The sequence below is a fragment of the Perca flavescens genome, chromosome 13, assembly GCF_004354835.1.
Source record: "Perca flavescens isolate YP-PL-M2 chromosome 13, PFLA_1.0, whole genome shotgun sequence".
Classification (NCBI taxonomy): Eukaryota; Metazoa; Chordata; class Actinopteri; order Perciformes; family Percidae; genus Perca; species Perca flavescens.
Genome location: NC_041343.1, coordinates 2,955,826 through 2,973,193, shown reverse-complemented (window position 1 = coordinate 2,973,193; position 17,368 = coordinate 2,955,826). Strand labels below are relative to the sequence as shown.

Genomic DNA, 17,368 nt, shown 5'->3' with positions numbered 1-17,368 from the left:
AAGGAGGCAAGGAGAGTGACTTCCATTTAATCTGCATACTAAGGAAAGAATGTCATGCTGTCTGGCATGACCGCACATCTACGGCCATGTTTTAACACATCGAACCAAGCTGGGATAAATACTTAATAATGCAAACAATAACTAACTAAAACACATTTTCTTCTAGCTGTAGAGAACACAGTCCCTGATGAGGTGATGTAAGAACTTGCAAACATCAGAACTTTTCCAGGTTTTCTTTTGTTATCTGTCTATGGCTTTCCCAGTAAAAGCTATCTAGCAGATCAGTGACCTCAGTCTAGGTGGCGGTAATGCACCTTAATGCTGGTTGCCAACCGCCATAACACAGAAAAAAAGAAGCAACTTGTCAGTCTGTCCGACAGCACAGATGGCAGCGAGGCATAGGTTAATGGCAAGACAGGGAGAAAAAAAAAAAGGTCAGAAACTGACAGATTTAATAACAGAATGTAAATTGCCCTGATATTCTGCTTAAACAATGTTTCTCTATTACAAAATGATACTATAAGATATTTTGCAGCAGGTTCCCTCTGATCTTCGGTAGCTAGCAACTCTGAAACCACAGATCCCAAATGAACCCTCTCGAACGGGCTTCAGTATTGGTTTACCCCGTTGAAGCATCGCCTTGGCACCCTGAGACAGATCTTTGCACTCACTAGCCAATCAGGAGGTAGAAATGACACATTATAAACACCAGTGCACCCGCTGCTCATCTCTTTTTGAAACTCAACAGGTGTAGAACAGGGGCCAGCTGGGCCTGTAGTTAGAGGGCTATGCAGGCACCACAACTGGAGTCACATCTAGTTACTCTGTTTCTAGTTTGTACGCGCTACTCCTTCTAAACGGGCTTCGATATTGGTAGCCACCATAGGCGAAGGCCATTAGAGATGTGATGTACTCCCAGTTGGGCCCACAACTGATCGCAAACAATTCAGACTCAGCCGCTGACGAAAAACATCAAGTGGTCAGAAAACACACAATATAACTGCATAGTGCATTCTAACATGTCAAGTGTGTTTTTTTATCCATATTCTCATTTGCAACATTGGCTTCCACACAGAGAGGTGAAACCTTCGCAGGCACCACATGTTGTCCGTTGCTATGCCAAAAATGATGCAGACTGAAGATACAAAAATAGAACTTCTTCTAGCAAGAAACACTGAAAAATGTGTGTTAATATAATGTACACAGAACAGCTCATGTGGGCCTCATTCACCAATATCTTCCTACGATTTTTTTTAAATATGTTCTTAAGAAAGTTCCTAAGAAAAGTCTATGTCTGATTCATGACATGTTCTTAAACAACAGAATTGTTCGCAGGTGTGTTCTTAGAAAAGGGCATGAGATGGCAGTGCCGTGTTGTGTACACACTTAGAGAAATGTCCAAAAGACGTGGTTAAGACGGTGGAGGCCTCGACTCCAAAAGAAAGAAAAACTTTAGTAATTCTGAAGTGGACGTATTGCTGCAAGAAGTTAACGAAAAACGAGACATCATATTTAGTAGCGTCAGCACTCAGCAGTGGATACAAAGCAGCAAATAAAACCGATGCAGTGAACGCTATATCTGGAGAAGGCCGCAGAACTGAAGAAATGGTTTGATCTGAAATCTGAGGCAAAAAATAATAATAAAAAAAAAATGAAAGATACTTTGGACGTATAAATAGCGTGATCAATCACTTATGATGGCAAGGTCCCCTCGTTAACATAACTAATGTGAATTGAAGGCAAAGCAAGGCAAGTTTATATAGACCTAGCACAATTCATACACAATGGCAATTCAAAGTGCTTTACAAATGAGCAGGAGTAAGTGTAAGTGTAGTGTGTATTTACTAAGACAAACTAACACATAATTGTGTTTAAAATAAAAAAATAATGAGTTACAAAATGGAGAGAAATATTAAATTTGAAATTAGAACGGACGAAAACGGTATAACTACTTATTTTGCACAAACATGTCAGCTCTCAATTGTGGGTAAGCGTGGTCTTGAGTGTGTATAGATTGTGTTCTTACAGAATCTTCGTGAAAACTGCGTAAGTGGGGTTTAAGAACAAATTTGTTCTTAAGAATGTTTGGTGAATGAGGCCCAATGTCACTATTTGGTCCCTATCAATAACCACAAAAACATTTGTTTAAAGTGTTCATATTATGCTTTTTGGCTTTTTCCCTTTCCTTTATTGTGTTATATATCTTTTTGTGCACGTTATAGGTTTACAAAGTGAAAAAGCTCAAAGTCCACCACAAAGGGACTTACCATCTCCAACAGAAAACACTGTTCACAAACTGCTCCAAACATGGATGTTTACTGCCATTATTTCATTTCCTAAACATGACCAATTTTATTGAATTTTTAATGTGGGATCTAGTGATTTCATGTTTTTATTAATCAAATTGCAACACATAAAATCTTACATAAACAATAACCATGACGTTAAAAAACATGAGCTTGCAGTGGACACCTACACCGATACGATAAAATACCAATGTATATTATATCTAGGCTTTTAGAACAATGCATTTATTATTTTTACTGTAACATATTGCACAGTACCTTCTACATTTATGCAGGGTTCATACGTATTTTAACCAATACTTTTCCATAGGTTTTTCGGCAAATTTCCATGACTATGTGTTCCTGAAAATGTCAGTCAACATTATACAATAAGAATACAAATCTGTGTTAAAGTTTACCCTCAGAGGTTTAACTATAAAACGAATGATAATGTATGTGGTTCATAGTGGGATTCTTAATATCGCTCCCCGAATACAACGTTGAGGTTAAAATGACGTGAAAATACATTTATTAATCACATATTATTATGCTGTGTTTAAAAATAAATTCCATGACTTTTCCAAAACTTTCTGGGTCTTTTTATGTTTCCAAAAATACAACTTTATCAAAGTATTTCAATGCCAATGTTTGTTTGGGTTTTAATGCCACAATCTAAAGCCACCGTGCTGGTTCCACAGACTTGCTCTTTCATTACCATAAACACTCCGTTTATTTTGACTAAAACAAACACACAAATCACATCTACACAATTGTGCTGCAGTAAATACCCACTACTGCACCATATTCGCCCAACAAATGCACTATTTACTCAGGTTTAGACTATGGTTTGCTAAGTACTACAGTGCCCAGCTGTTTTTGGAAATTACTAAACCATTTTTTAAATAAAGTTTGAATTTGTAAATCATTTTTAAAAATTTACGTCTTCACTAGGAACCAATGAGCCTCTAACACATGCTGGATTTGGGTCTTTTCATGGAGTTGGAAAAACGTTAAAAACATATATTGACAGTCCAATCTTTTAACACAAGCCTAAATCCTTGTTTTCCTGAATTTCTCGTCTCACTTTGCCAGACCTTCCTCCAAAGCGCGCTGAAGGAGGGTCTGGCTACTCCACACAGCATTCCTGGATGGGAGGAAAACGTGCTCTGGCTTATTGGCATTTCTTTCAAATGACATCACAATTGTCTTGGGCGGTGCTAAGCACCAGAGAAAAGCCACGGTGCCTCTGCTAAATAGTCTCAGGAAGGAACTTGTTTTGGTGGAACACGTGTACGTTCAAAAGTAGTTTTAGTCGTGCAACAGAAAACTCCGATTGGACAGATAGTCTAGCTAGCTGTCTGGATTTACCCTGCAGAGATCTGAGGAACAGTTAACCATAGTCCTCACAAATCCACCGGAGGTTAGAACGCCAACACAAAGGAAGAGGAAAGTCACGGATATCCTAAATGAGTGAAATCTGGTGGATTTTCCGGTGGCAACAGAGCAATCCCTGAAGCGGAACGTCGTAGACATAGACTACTGAAGTTCTAACTTTGCATTAGTGATTTAGAATTGTACTCAGGGTGTGTTCTTACAGCCAAATATCAGTATAAGGTGCTGTTACATGTGCAACAGAACACACTTCTAACCACAACTAACTGATGCTGGATGTGTAAATGCCCAGATGTTTCTTTAAATACCAACATTTAATCACAACACCGAATGAGTTGCACTTGCCTGACAAAGAGAAATGTAGTAACTCACCTCGTTCCTTCTCTTTCATCCATCTGTGTATCCAAATCTTCAGTCTGTGACAGGGTGGGGTGTGCTGCTACATCAAGGCTATCACAAACCTGAAGATCTTCAGTTTCATCATCATTTGCATATTCATCCTCTCCATCTCCCCGCTGTAAGCTGTCAGCATTCTCCTTGTGAGGAAGAATGTATTTGTTTTGGTCATGGCGCCCAGTAGGCATTTGTAGCTGCTGCTGCTGCTGCTGCTGGTAAGCTCTCTCCTGGGCCAAGCTCTCCGTGTCCGACTCCACAAAGTCCCACTGGTCGGCCAGAACCGCTGGTCTCGGAGAAGGAGGCCTCCCTTGCTCAGTCTTCAACACTTGAGATATCTTCTCATGTTTGAGTCCTTCGTCCATGTTAGTGTGCTTCATGAAGATCTGGTCATCTATGTGGTTGTCAAAGGTGAATTGGAGAATGCTGCAGCAGGATGGTAACTTACAAACCAGATATATTTATTGTACAAGATGAACAATAGGGGTGGGGGGGAAATCGACACAGCATAGTATAGCAATATTTTCCGTGGCAATACTGTATCGATACACTATGCCAAGTATCAATCTTTTATTATATGTGTTGGCCATTGTCTGCTTGACAATCCCATTTTGAAGGGAGATGAACAAACAGTGTTTGTGTATCTTTTTAGATAAAACCAGATGTTGATACATCTCAGAATATTGTATCGTGATATAAGTATCATGATGATATCGTATCATGATGATATCGTATCATGAGGCCTCTGGTGATTCCCCCAATGAACACTAGGCTAAAAAAAGGAGCAGAGGTATGTTGCGCATTTATGTGTTTATTTCACAGCTTTGAGCTGCACATCTCTGCCTGGGTAAAGTGCAGGTTTAAGACAGGATGCATCAAAAACCTCATATTCCAGCATGCAGACCTGTATGTACTTTCATATCTTTGAATTCTTGAACACTTTCTGACAACTCATAAAAAGTCCGAAACAACGCAAGCTCACAATGTGCACTTGAATAAGTCACTGAATCCACACGCTAAACATGTGTCAGCACTGTCTTAACTAGAGTAACTGGCAGTCTTTTCATGTATCTTTTATACACAGTATGATGTTCAGGTAACTTGTTTTGCCAAAAAAAAAAAAAAGATGAGCAATTCTGATTTATTTCTGCAGCCAAGCCAGAAATATGAAGTAGTGGTTGTATAGTCGTTAACTTTCCTTTATTTTACCCAGGTTTCTAAATGCTCTGCCAAAGCTGGAAACTAACTGGAAATTGTCAATCATTGTCAAATTATCACATAGGAAAAGCTCAGGTGTTACTAATAACATGAGCCATGGCTCCGTTCTATTAAAGGGTTCCAGTAAAGCCATTAACCCATGACTGGAACTGACACTTAAAAGGATTGCAGCCAGGGTTCAAAATATACTTTTTTGTCCACCAGCCAAATTGCTAGTGAATGTTGACATTTTACTGGCCACTCGATTACCAGTTTGTTGGGCCGGTGAGTGAAGCAAATCTACTTGTATACCTTACTAGCGTTTGGCTGGAAGATGGTGCTAATTTTGAACCCTGATTGCAGCCATCATGAATGTTATTGAAGTGAAAGAAAAAATAGTAGCGTATTTTGCCTCCAATAAAGCTCTCGAACTAGCCAAAGAAATGGGGTAACATAACTGTTGCGGTTATAACGTTACCGTTTGAGAAGTGTAAAACAGAAAGGTAGCCTTGTCTATTATCGTTAAGCGAAGGTAAAAGATATTACCTAGTAAAAGTAACTTCTATGGCTGACACAGGGCTGTGGAGATAGGTCTGGCAGCGAGACTATGGTAAAGGTTAGTATAAAAGCGACCTGTCAGCTAACGTTAGCTTAGCAGCTATCGTAACGTCATATTTGGTACAACGACCCTAGCAATGGGGTAAAAACCAAAAGGAACACCAGTTCAAAACACTTAAACGTATCTAATTTATGTATTTAACGTTATAGTGCCAATGAAAAAAACACTAAAATGTGCCGTGTTAATTAAACATTCAGGGGAAAAAAGTGAACTCGTTTAGATAGCTACTCACCTGTTTTCCTGTCAATACTCCACAGCAATGTTACCATAGAAACGCCGACGCACACATGCTGCCTTCAAGTGCCCCTCGTAAAAGCTCCGACTTTTTTTATTACAAGAGTTCACACCATGAATGTATCATAATATAGGCACATACGAATCCAAATCATAGACTGTATATAACAGTCTATGATCCGAATCATTGAATATAATGTGTTTTCGCGGCAGACATTTCGTCACCACTAAAAAAAGGTATAATTACGAATGAATGGCTCCGTTACGTGCATGTCGTCAGGAAAGCACGCACAATACAAGCTCCCTGAAATGGAATCATTCCTGTGATATTGGTTGATGTAGCAGCTGTTTTGTGTTGGGATGTCAAATTAGACGGACCATTTTAAGCCTTGTGTTGACTTAGGGTCAAATTGACCCGTTTTAAAAAAAAAATATATAACAATTTAAAATGGTGGAAAAAGCAAAATAAACTGTGAAAAGGGTTGACGGGAAGACAACACAAGGGTTAAATACTTGAGCATTCAAAGAACCCCACTCGGCAATAATTTAGAGTATCACCCTCAGCACTTCACAAGAGGGTCTGGCTGCAGACCTCCAGTGTCAGGCTGCTTCCGTTGCAGGCTCCACTCTCAGGCTGCCTACAGTGTCAGGACCGGAAATAGCTCTGCATCCAAGGTATTGATTTCTGTGATTATAAATGTACCAACAAAGTTATTAGGAATATTTTATTGAAGGAATATTATCCCAATCCGGTTAAAAGACAATTGTTCTAAACAACTTGGTGCTGCTAGGAAAACATTTTATACATAAATGTACAACCCCAAATCAGAAAAAGTTGGGACAGTATGGAAAACACAAATAAAAAAGAAAGTAGTGATTTCTAAATGTACTTTGACTTGGATTTCATTGCAGACAATGTGAACACAAAATATTTCATGTTTTGTCCGGTCAACTTAATTTCATTTGTAAATATACATCCTTTCCTGTCATTCAGACCTGCAACACATTCCAAAAAAAGTTGGGACAGGAGCAATTTAGGGCTAGTAATCAGGTAAATTGGTTAAATAATGATGTCATTTGAAACAGGTGATGTCAACAAGTGATTGTAATTATGATTTGGTACAAAAGCAGCATCCAAGAAAGGTCTAGTCCTTTAGGAGCAAAGCTGGGCCGAGGATTGCCAGTTTGCCAACAAATACATGAGAAAATTATTGAAATGTTTAAAAACAATGTTCCTCAAAGAAAGATAGGAAGACATTTGCTTATTTCACCTTCAACAGTGCATAACATAATTTATTTAGATTCAAGGAATGTGGAGGAATTTCAGTGCGTAAAGGACAAGGGCGCAAGCCTAATCTTAACAACCGTGATCTCCGATCCCTCAGGCGGCTAGGCATCAAGAATCATCATTCATCTATAAGTGATATCACCACATGGGCTAAGGAAAACTTTGGAAAACCTTTGTCAAGTACCACAATACGTAGTTACATCCACAAATGCCAGTTAAAACTGTACTGTGCCAAAAGGAAGCCCCTATGTTAACCGTGTCCAAAAGCGCAGTCGACTTCTCTGGGCTCGGAGGCATCTGGGATGGACCAGCACACAGTGGAAACGTGTACTGTGTTCAGATGATTCAGTATTTCAGGTATTTTTTGGGAGAAATGGACGCCGTGTGCTCCGGACCACAGAAGAAAAGGATCATCCAGACTGTTACAGCAACAAGTCCAAAAGCCAGGGTCTGTCATGGGGTTGTGTCAGTGCCCTTGGCAAAGGTAACTTGGACTTCTGTGATGGCACCATTAATGCTGAAAAGCACAAAAAGATTTTGGAGCACAATATGCTGCCTTCAAGAAGACCTCTTTTCCAGGGACGTCCAAGCATATTTCAACAAAATAATGCAAAACCACATTCTGCACACATTACAAAGTCCTGGCTGCGGAGGAAGAGGATACGGGTACTTGACTGGCCTGCCTGCAGTCCCGACCTGTCTCCAATAGAGAATGTGTGGCGCATTTTGAAGCGCAAAATGCGACAACGAAGACCCGTACTGTTGCCCACCTTAAGACTTGTTTGCAGCAAGAATGGGACAAAATTACACCTGAAACACTTCATCACTTGGTGTCTTCAGTCCCTAAACGTCTTTTAAGTGTTGTGAAAAGGAATGGCAACATTACAAAGTGGTAAATGCTTTACTGTTCCAACTTTTTTTGAAATGTGTTGCAAGAACCAAAATAGGAATTTAGTTTTTTTGAAAAAAACAACAATAAAAATCATGAGGAACACATTAAATTATGTGCTGTTGTATTGTTTGCAATGAAATACAAGTCAAAGTACATTTAGAAATCACTACTTTCTTTTTTTATTTGTGTTTTCCATACTGTCCCAACTTTTACTGATTTGGGGTTGTAGATACTTTAAGACCAAACCCTCCCTGATCCATTGGAAGAATGAGTTCAATCTTTTGTGCAAGTCATTGAAACTGGTTAAAGATAAAAAAGCCCTTGAATTGATTGATTTATTTGAAATGTTTAATTTAATTTGAGATAGCCCCTTCTCTTTATTTATTTATGTGTTTTTATTTATTTTATTTTATATCACTCTTTAGGTTGATTTGTAAGATATAAGCTCATAGGTTTTATTTTATATGCTCGACCCAAGGCAACAGTTCTATTTTTTTTTTTAGATGGATTTGTGATTGTGCCTTGTTTGTTTGTATTTCTATGTTCTGATTTAATAAAAAAAAGTGTCAGGACCGGAAATAACAAACTTGTTGTGCGTGTCTTAAAGGAGTCTGGCTCAATCAAGAGGGTCTGGCTGCAGACCTCCAGTGTCAGGCTGCTGTCAGTACCCGATCCGTTCCAACCATTGACGTATATACAATGGACCAATAGACCCCGTTGCTCTGGACGGAGACCAGTGAAGGCTATTAGAAGCACTTTTCCGGTGATCTCTTGCTTTACTGCGCAGCCTCCAACTGACAGAGACAACGTAAATGTGACGTGAGCAACGTGTCTGAAAGTTGTAAGTCTTCTGGTAGCTGTGCCAAGAGAAATCTCAATCATTTCCAATCTTACAGAGACGGAGAGTGTAGGTATATGTAAGGAGATAACATAAGCACAGGCTAATTATTGCTAACTAACATGCTAGTTAACATTAGTAATTAAACCTAAACAGCTAATGTAAGTCGAAACTGCCTGTGAGCTTCTCCTGTACTATACGGTAATTCCTCTACTGTGAGACAGTAAGTCACTTGGTTATGACACAATTGTTAGCTTATTTTTACAAAAGCGACAATGGACAAATAGAGTCTTTAAACGCTTCAGATGTAAAGTTATTCGCAGTCAAGTGACGTAAAAAAAAAGTGGCGGTCGGTGTAATGCTAACAAGAGGTGATCGCTTCGTAGCAACAAAATGGCGCCATCGGAGGTTCGCGTTCTGAAGCGAAGCTTACCCCCTTGGTTCCAACTGCACAATCCGTTCTGCGCATGCGCAAGATGTTCGCGCTTGCGCTGTGGTACGATGATTTACGACACTACCGATCTGTTCCCACACTAGCCTCCACCAGGAACTAACGTTAGTTTAGCTAATAGCTCATTCACGTTAGTTTAGCTAATAGCTAATTCGGGCGGACCGCTAGGTGATTATAGCGGTCTGCCGTTAGCCTCCACTGGGAAGCTAACGTTACTTTAGCTAACAGTTCATTTGGCTAACCGCTAGCTGATTGTAGCGGTCTGCCATCCGTCAGCCTCCACAGTTAAGCTAACGTTAGTTTAGCTAACAGCTAAATCGGCTAACCGCTAGCTGAGACAGCATGCAAACTTTTAAAAGACCCTCAAAATAAAACTTCAAAACAAACGTTAACATATATAACAGCTGTTACGTCAGTTCTGTTTACTTGTGCTCATTTAAAATACAATCACTCAATACTTGTCTTTATTGTTACTGTAAAGTCTTAATTTTGCTGTAGCCTGCTTTTCCCATTATGTTTGACTTAACGTTATTTTAGACTGAATCTAGCTGTCCGTTCTGCCTGCATGATCCATTCTGCGCATGCGTTATTTGTACTATTTGTATTACCTAGCCGTCTGCCGGTACTGACAGCTTCTTCCGTTGCAGGCTCCACTCTCAGGCTGCCTCCAGTGTCAGGACCGGAAATGACAAACTTTTTGTGCGTGTCTTAAAGGAGTCTGGCTCAATCTGTTCCCACGCTAGCCTCCAGCTAACGTTAGTTTAGCTAATAGCTAATTCGGCAGACGGCTAGGTGATTATAGCGGTCTCCCGTTAGCCTCCACCGGGAAGCTAACGTTAGTTTAGCTAACGGTTAATTTGGCTAACCGCTAGCTGATTGTAGCGGTCTGCCGTTAGCCTCCACCGTTAAGCTAACGTTATTTTAGCTAACAGCTAATTCGGCTAACCGCTAGCTGAGACAGCATGTAAACTTTAAAAGACCCTCAAAATAAAATTTGAAAATAAACGTTAACATAGCATATATAACAGCTTTTACGTCATTACGAATATCTGCAGTCCAAAAAGCAAAGCTGGCTGGACTGCTTTGCTGGCTGGACATTGTTTTTTGGGGATTTTTTTTTCCTGTGTGCCAGTTAGTGTCCAAAACCAGATGTAAATTCAAAGATTACCTCTAGTTTTATGTATTGTGATATCACCATGTTTCTAGTTCTACACCCGTTTCTGCAGGTGTTGTTTTTGATATTTTGAATTTCTCTAAAGAAGATTGCAGTGCCAATTTGTCATTTTATTTTCATTATTTGTAAATAAACCATCTGTTGAAAACGTACAAACCGGTGTCTCGGGTTAACTCTGTGGCTTGGGGCATAATAGCTGAGATTAGTTCAGTATGTATAACCCTCTGAGCAGACATTAACTTGTGTCAATAAATAAATTTTCCATTAGGAAATACATATTCCATTAAGCTCAATGTTTTTACATGGACTAATGTCGCTAAACTATAGGCTATGAATGGCGTTTATTTTGACACTTGATGTAGGCTAATGCGATAATAATGCTGGTAGACTTATAATGCAACGTCTAAATTAATGTTTTTTGTGTTAGTGTTGATTAATTTTAAATTAATCAAGAATAAATCAACAACAAAGCGGCTTCTTCCAAAAGTGTGTATACAGTATAAAGTTTCTTGCGCATAAGAGATCGTCAGATAACCTGATTGTCAGTCAAACGTTAACCACCGTTAGCGTAACTTATTTATTACAAACCATCCACATTCGGTATTATCATTCGGCAGTTTGCAAACGTATCCCGTGGATTCAGGGTGTTCAGTCCTTTAAGAGACGCACAAAAAGTTTATTTCCGGTCCTGACACTGGAGGCAGCCTGAGATTGGAGCCTGCAACGAAAGCAGTCTGAATCTAGAGGTCTGCAGATGGATTGCTTCGCATTTGTGGAAAACTGGAGCTCGAGATCAGGACGGTCTCACGAGGCTACGCGCCCAGTGCCTATATACTAATATATACCATCCTAATACTAGGTCTGCATCGCAAAATACTGAAATAACTTAGGTTTGTGGCACTATGTCCGAAAGTGGTTTTATTTGTTAGAGGGATCACTTTAGCTGAGATGGTCAAGAAACTCACTTTGACCAGTAGATGTCGCCATATACTTACATTTGAGATTTTCCTCACACCAGGTGATTCATTTGTCACATGTACTGCATGACTTTATATTACGGTAAAATATAGAAAAAAATTAATATAGTAAAGGTTCTAGTTATTTGCAGCAGTCCAGTTTGCAAATCAGTTTTACTTAAAGCCACTGGTCAAAAGCAAAGCAGCCATTAGAAAAACAAACCATTGATCCCATTTTCTTTTTTTTTTTTTTTTTTTTTTTAAAAAGTGGTTCATATATCAGCTTCTAACTGAACGGCTCTGCAGAGAATACAAAGACAAATATTGTCAGGAAGAGGGTCAAGATTTTTTATTGTCAAAGCAGTGACATCCCAGTATTTAAAACACTCGAGACAGGTCTCGACATGAGAACTTACAGCTCAATTGTGCATACAACAAGTATTTCCCAGTCCCAAACCATGCAATAAGAGTAATCCCTGAACCCAGTTTTATTTTTTACACTCTTTAGCTTGTTGTAACTTGTGCTATAAGAGGGTTACTTTCTTGGAAAAAATCTCAGTAGCAGCTGAAGTGATTAATGTTTTAGTCGACCTCCTCAATGGTTGGTCCGGAGGATCCACCACTAGGTGCAGCACCACCAGCTCCAGGGAAGCCACCAGGCATGCCTTCTGGCATACCACCTGGCATGCCTCCAGCAGTCTGGTACAGTTTGGTGATGATGGGGTTGCACACCTTCTCCAGCTCCTTCTGTTGATGTTCATACTCCTCCCTCTCGGCAGTCTGTAAAAGAGGACATTTTAGTGTTCTGGCCTTTATCATGGCAAAAAAATGCAAAATAAAAAGATGCAGATGTAAAAGATTTACCTGGTTCTTGTCCAGCCAGCTAATGACCTCGTTGCACTTCTCCAAAATCTTTGTCTTGTCGTCATCACTGATCTTGCCAGCAAGCTTTTCATCCTCCACAGTCGACTTCATGTTGAAAGCATACGACTCCAGGCCGTTCTTAGCAGACACCTTGTCACGCTGGACGTCATCTTCAGCCTTGTACTTCTCAGCCTCCTGGACCATGCGTTCAATGTCCTCCTTGCTGAGTCGACCTGGGAGCAAATTGCAAATAGTCAAAAAATTGTGTCAGTGCACTTGAGATTACCTCTATGGAAGAAAAACTTTAACTCACCCTTGTCATTGGTGATTGTGATCTTGTTCTCCTTGCCGGTGCTCTTGTCTACCGCAGAGACATTCATGATGCCATTGGCATCAATATCAAATGTCACCTCGATCTGGGGAACACCACGGGGAGCGGGAGGGATGCCTGTCAGCTCAAACTTGCCCAGGAGGTTGTTGTCCCTGGTCATGGCACGCTCACCCTCGTAGACCTGTTGAAGTACACCCGGTTAAGCAGATGATTTTGAAACAATGTGTTTACAGTTAAATTCTATTTCGCTCAGACATCCAAGGAAGGTCAGTGCCATCTTTGGTCTTGCGACCTCTGGTGGAAACTACGAATGGCAGGAATAAACGTCATCACTGCGAAATTGAGAGACAGTTAAAAGGAATGTATGCTTACCTGGATGAGCACACCTGGCTGGTTGTCAGAGTAGGTGGTGAAGGTCTGTGTCTGCTTGGTAGGAATGGTGGTGTTTCGTTTGATCAGGACAGTCATGACACCTCCAGCAGTCTCAATACCCAGGGACAGAGGGGTGACATCCAGTAGCAGCAAGTCCTGGACATTCTCAGACTTGTCACCAGACAGAATGGCAGCCTGGACAGCTGTAAATACAAGCAACCACCATTTTAAGTTAGACACTCAGCTTAAGTTATCAAGGCCACTGCTCTCGCAAATGGAAGGGAAGAAAGATGTGTGCCTCCATCTGGCTCAAGACACTTACCAGCTCCGTAAGCCACAGCTTCATCTGGATTGATGCTCTTGTTGAGCTCCTTTCCATTGAAGAAGTCCTGAAGCAGCTTCTGGATCTTAGGGATACGGGTTGAGCCACCGACCAACACGATGTCATGAATCTGCCCTTTATCCATCTTGGCGTCACGGAGTGATTTCTCCACGGGGTCCAAGGTGCCACGGAAGAGGTCAGCGTTGAGCTCCTCAAAACGAGCCCTGGTGATTGAGGTGTAGAAGTCAACTCCCTCGTACAGAGAGTCGATTTCAATGCTGGCCTGGGTGCTGGAAGACAGGGTGCGCTTTGCCCTCTCACATGCGGTGCGCAGACGACGGACAGCTCTCTTGTTGTCGCTGATGTCCTTCTTGTACTTGCGCTTGAACTCCGCGATGAAGTGGTTGACCATGCGGTTGTCAAAATCTTCCCCACCAAGATGAGTGTCTCCAGCAGTGGACTTGACTTCAAAGATGCCATCCTCGATGGTTAAGATGGACACATCAAAGGTGCCACCACCAAGATCAAAGATGAGGACGTTCCTTTCTGACCCAACCTGAAATTAAATTTGTGTTAACTTTTTCCAAAGCAGTCTATGATGGACTACCTCAATTTGGTCAGACATTGGACATCATTCTAGTATTGTTCCAAGTTTCATACCTTCTTGTCCAAGCCATAGGCAATGGCAGCAGCGGTTGGCTCATTGATGATACGCAGAACGTTGAGGCCAGAGATTGTGCCAGCATCTTTGGTGGCCTGGCGCTGGGAGTCATTGAAGTAGGCGGGTACTGTAACTACAGCATTGTTTACAGTCTAAAAGAGAAACAAGCCAAACGTTAGCATAATTTACATCAAAGCTAGCCTTATTTTGTCCGGAGCTATGCCGAATTACATACTTTTCCGAGGTAGGCTTCAGCAATCTCCTTCATCTTTGTCAGCACCATAGAAGAGATCTCCTCTGGGTAGAAGGACTTGGTCTCGCCCTTGTACTCAACCTGAACCTTGGGACGGGTGTTGTCATTGATGACATTAAATGGCCAGTGCTTCATATCCGACTGCACAACTGTGTCGTCAAACCTACGCCCAATAAGTCGTTTGGCATCTGCAAAAGACAAAGGGGAGCTTTTTATAAACTGGGAAAAATATCTATAATGTGAGCTTCCATAAAGAAGATCACTCAGACATCCAAGGAAGGAGTTGGGCCATCTTTGGTCTTTCAACCTCTGGTGGAAACTACGAATGGCAGGAAAATCGTCATCACAGTGAGAGTGCTTTATTAGGTAATTTACCATTTATATTTTTCCAGTCTTGTGTCATTCTTGTCTCATGCTTAAAGACCACTAATAACACTAAACACTAAAATAGGTTTCCGTTTGTCAGGAGAGTGACAAGAATGACAAAGACTTACTATTCAATACCAAAAAAGAAGGTATTCTTACCAAAAACTGTGTTGGTGGGGTTCATGGCAACCTGATTCTTGGCTGCATCTCCGATCAGCCTCTCAGAATCTGTGAAGGCCACATAGCTGGGTGTGGTCCTGTTGCCCTGGTCATTGGCAATGATTTCAACTTTGCCATGCTGGAATACACCAACACAGGAGTAGGTGGTCCCAAGATCAATGCCAACTGCTGGTCCCTTAGACATATTTCCTACAGAAATAAGAAAATAGTTAATTATTCAGTGTGAAATTAGTTTGAAGTTTGTGTCAGACAAAAACACCCTAAACACTAGTACAAGTACAACTTCCAATTAGAACCTAATATGATAATTCTATTGAATCTGTACACAAGTAATGAGTCACAGTATGACATATGGAAACACCCTCCAATTGAGATAAACTCAAATAAATGCGTAGTAACAGCTAGACCAAGAAACCTATTGCATTAGAGCAGAGGTAAACCAGTTAAACTCAACTCAGGATGGCATAAAGGATACAAACAACTCTGTGCCAGATGATTTAAGCAACCTAGATGCCCAAAGGAAATGGTGGCTTAGGCATAGCGTTTTAAAATAAACGAAGTAATTTATAAATTAATCATGTTTATCTCTACGTTAAAAGGGTGTTCTTGTGTTAATAAAGCCAAGGGCCACCAACCTGGCTGCAAAATATAGGGCAGAGCGCATGGCGCTAGTTCTGGCCATGTGACAATGAGAAGTTAAGTTTGCCACAATAGCTACAGTTAAAACCGGAAATATAGATTAAATAAAGCAATTTTATCTTAAAAAGCCAAACATTCAATTGAACTAAACTGGAAGAGCTTCATTATAACCGTTCGACTGAGCCGTAAAACAATTTAAGGCGCATGGCAATAAGGTCTGAAAACTCAACCGGAAGTCTTCATTCTGGCTAGCTTGACAACGTTTGTTCGAGAACATTCTCGAGCGTCTCAGAATCCCTACCCCCACCCTCCCCACTCCGCTAAGTAGCTAACGTTAGCTTCAGCTAACACTCGACGTGAGCCTATACAAGCACATCAATTAGAATGGTCTAGCTACATCTTCGGCACTCAGCACCAGTAATTAGCTACAAACCAAAAGGAAATATCGTATGTCAGCAAATATCGTTACCGACAGTGAGTGAGCAAAACGGCTAACGTTATCCAATTGAAGCAACCTAACATTCCGAGAGGTGTGGGGAATTTGTACTAAAGAATATAACGTAACATTGTTGTGACTAATCGAAGTAGCTATAACTTACCAAATTGTTGAACCAAAGATGAATTTAGATATTGGAATGGACAGTGGCGAGGCTGACTTGTCCTTGCCGGTATGAGGAGGGAAAGGGAGGACGGATTGTTCTCAGATCTATATATATCGCCGGCAAAGCAGCCAATCAGACGTCGAGTCTCTGAGTCTTTCCTCAACGGTCCACCAATGACGCTTTTGATGTTTTGATGACGCTAACAACGATCCCGCCTATTTCCTGTATGTCATAATCATTGTGAATCTTGTGAATGGCGGCCCCGTGGTTCAAGGCGATATCTTTGTCTGGTGATAGGAGATGTAGTTAGACAAACGACCCTTTCATCCGAGATTATGTATCCATATGAAGTATTTATGTGTATAATTAGATAATATAATTGTCTTATACTTCTATTGAGAAGGTAGGTAGCCAGCAGGAGCGATTTAATCCTGTCATAGGCCTCGGGGCGTGGCTAAACCTGGGCTAAACCGATGACTGTAAAAATGATACAGTCGATATGATATGGGCAAAACCCGTATAGACCATGATGGATGTATTATATATACATTATGTGTTTAAAGATCCTTTTGCTTCCGGCAACCGCCACAACGAACCGATTTACCTCAGCAAAAATACTGCTAAGTCAAGCAACACCACAAACGTAGGCTACTGTAAATGAATTCACTGAAATTATACTTCATTATATTTTCAAATAACACAAACATCTCTGTCCAACAGCATGACAAGTCACAAAAGTTCTTCACAACTGCAAATAGGCTATTATCAGCAATACATTCTGCACCACTGCATGCAAACACTACTATCAGGGGCGTTGCACAACATTCTAGACCTATACATTCTCTAACTGCCCCTTTCCATTACTGCATCCACAGCTATTCATTCTAGTATATTTGTGGGCCCTTGTCACATAAGGCCCCTGTGCAGTATACTTAGTCCCCTTTTCCCTCCTGGTCTGACGCACTAGACTCCTGCCAATACAACAGACCACACTAGATTTACTATACAGTATGCAGATTGCAATGCATCCAACCAAGAGCATAGTAATATCATAACTAG

The 17,368-nt window shown here is 40.7% G+C and overlaps 2 protein-coding genes and 2 non-coding genes across 7 annotated transcripts in view; all 4 read right to left on the bottom strand.

Moving 5' to 3' along the window:
• jhy (junctional cadherin complex regulator) overlaps positions 1–10,256 on the bottom strand; it is a 29,326-nt gene extending 19,070 nt beyond the window's left edge. For 2 of the 4 annotated variants that reach the window (XM_028596473.1, XM_028596474.1), the window contains exons 1-2: positions 6,119–6,350; positions 4,050–4,464 (exon numbers count right to left, since the gene is read on the bottom strand). In XM_028596473.1, the coding sequence (XP_028452274.1) occupies positions 4,050–4,464; positions 6,119–6,155 (452 nt within the window). In that variant the 5' untranslated portion in view covers positions 6,156–6,350. Of the gene's footprint in view, positions 1–4,049; positions 4,514–6,118; positions 6,351–10,197 lie in introns of those variants that run through there. The other 2 variants (XM_028596476.1, XM_028596475.1) reach the window with 2 other exon arrangements.
• Positions 10,257–12,046: 1,790 nt separating this feature from the next.
• On the bottom strand, positions 12,047–16,413 carry hspa8 (heat shock protein 8). The gene is made up of 9 exons (XM_028595089.1): positions 16,307–16,413; positions 15,048–15,257; positions 14,505–14,710; positions 14,269–14,421; positions 13,609–14,164; positions 13,287–13,489; positions 12,897–13,095; positions 12,584–12,816; positions 12,047–12,499 (listed from the first exon to the last, which is right to left on the bottom strand). Exons 2-9 carry the CDS (start codon positions 15,250–15,252, stop codon positions 12,302–12,304), a joined length of 1,953 nt encoding a protein of 650 aa, XP_028450890.1. The 5' UTR covers positions 15,253–15,257; positions 16,307–16,413; the 3' UTR covers positions 12,047–12,301.
• Positions 13,160–13,252, bottom strand: LOC114567420 (small nucleolar RNA SNORD14). Its single transcript, XR_003694182.1, has one exon. It is a non-coding gene; the product is annotated as a small nucleolar RNA SNORD14 (small nucleolar RNA).
• Positions 14,782–14,874, bottom strand: LOC114567419 (small nucleolar RNA SNORD14). The gene has a single exon (XR_003694181.1). It is a non-coding gene; the product is annotated as a small nucleolar RNA SNORD14 (small nucleolar RNA).
• Positions 16,414–17,368: the final 955 nt, after the last annotated feature.

Excerpts from the sequence above, each read along its gene's own strand:
- hspa8 (XM_028595089.1), bottom strand. The coding sequence starts at position 15,252 with ATGTCTAAGGGACCAGCAGTTGGCATTGATCTTGGGACCACCTACTCC. Across the intron at positions 13,490-13,608 it reads AGCTGTGGCTTACGGAGCTG|CTGTCCAGGCTGCCATTCTG; the intron begins GTAAGTGTCTTG and ends TTGTATTTACAG. Across the intron at positions 12,817-12,896 it reads CACAATCACCAATGACAAGG|GTCGACTCAGCAAGGAGGAC; the intron begins GTGAGTTAAAGT and ends ATTTGCTCCCAG.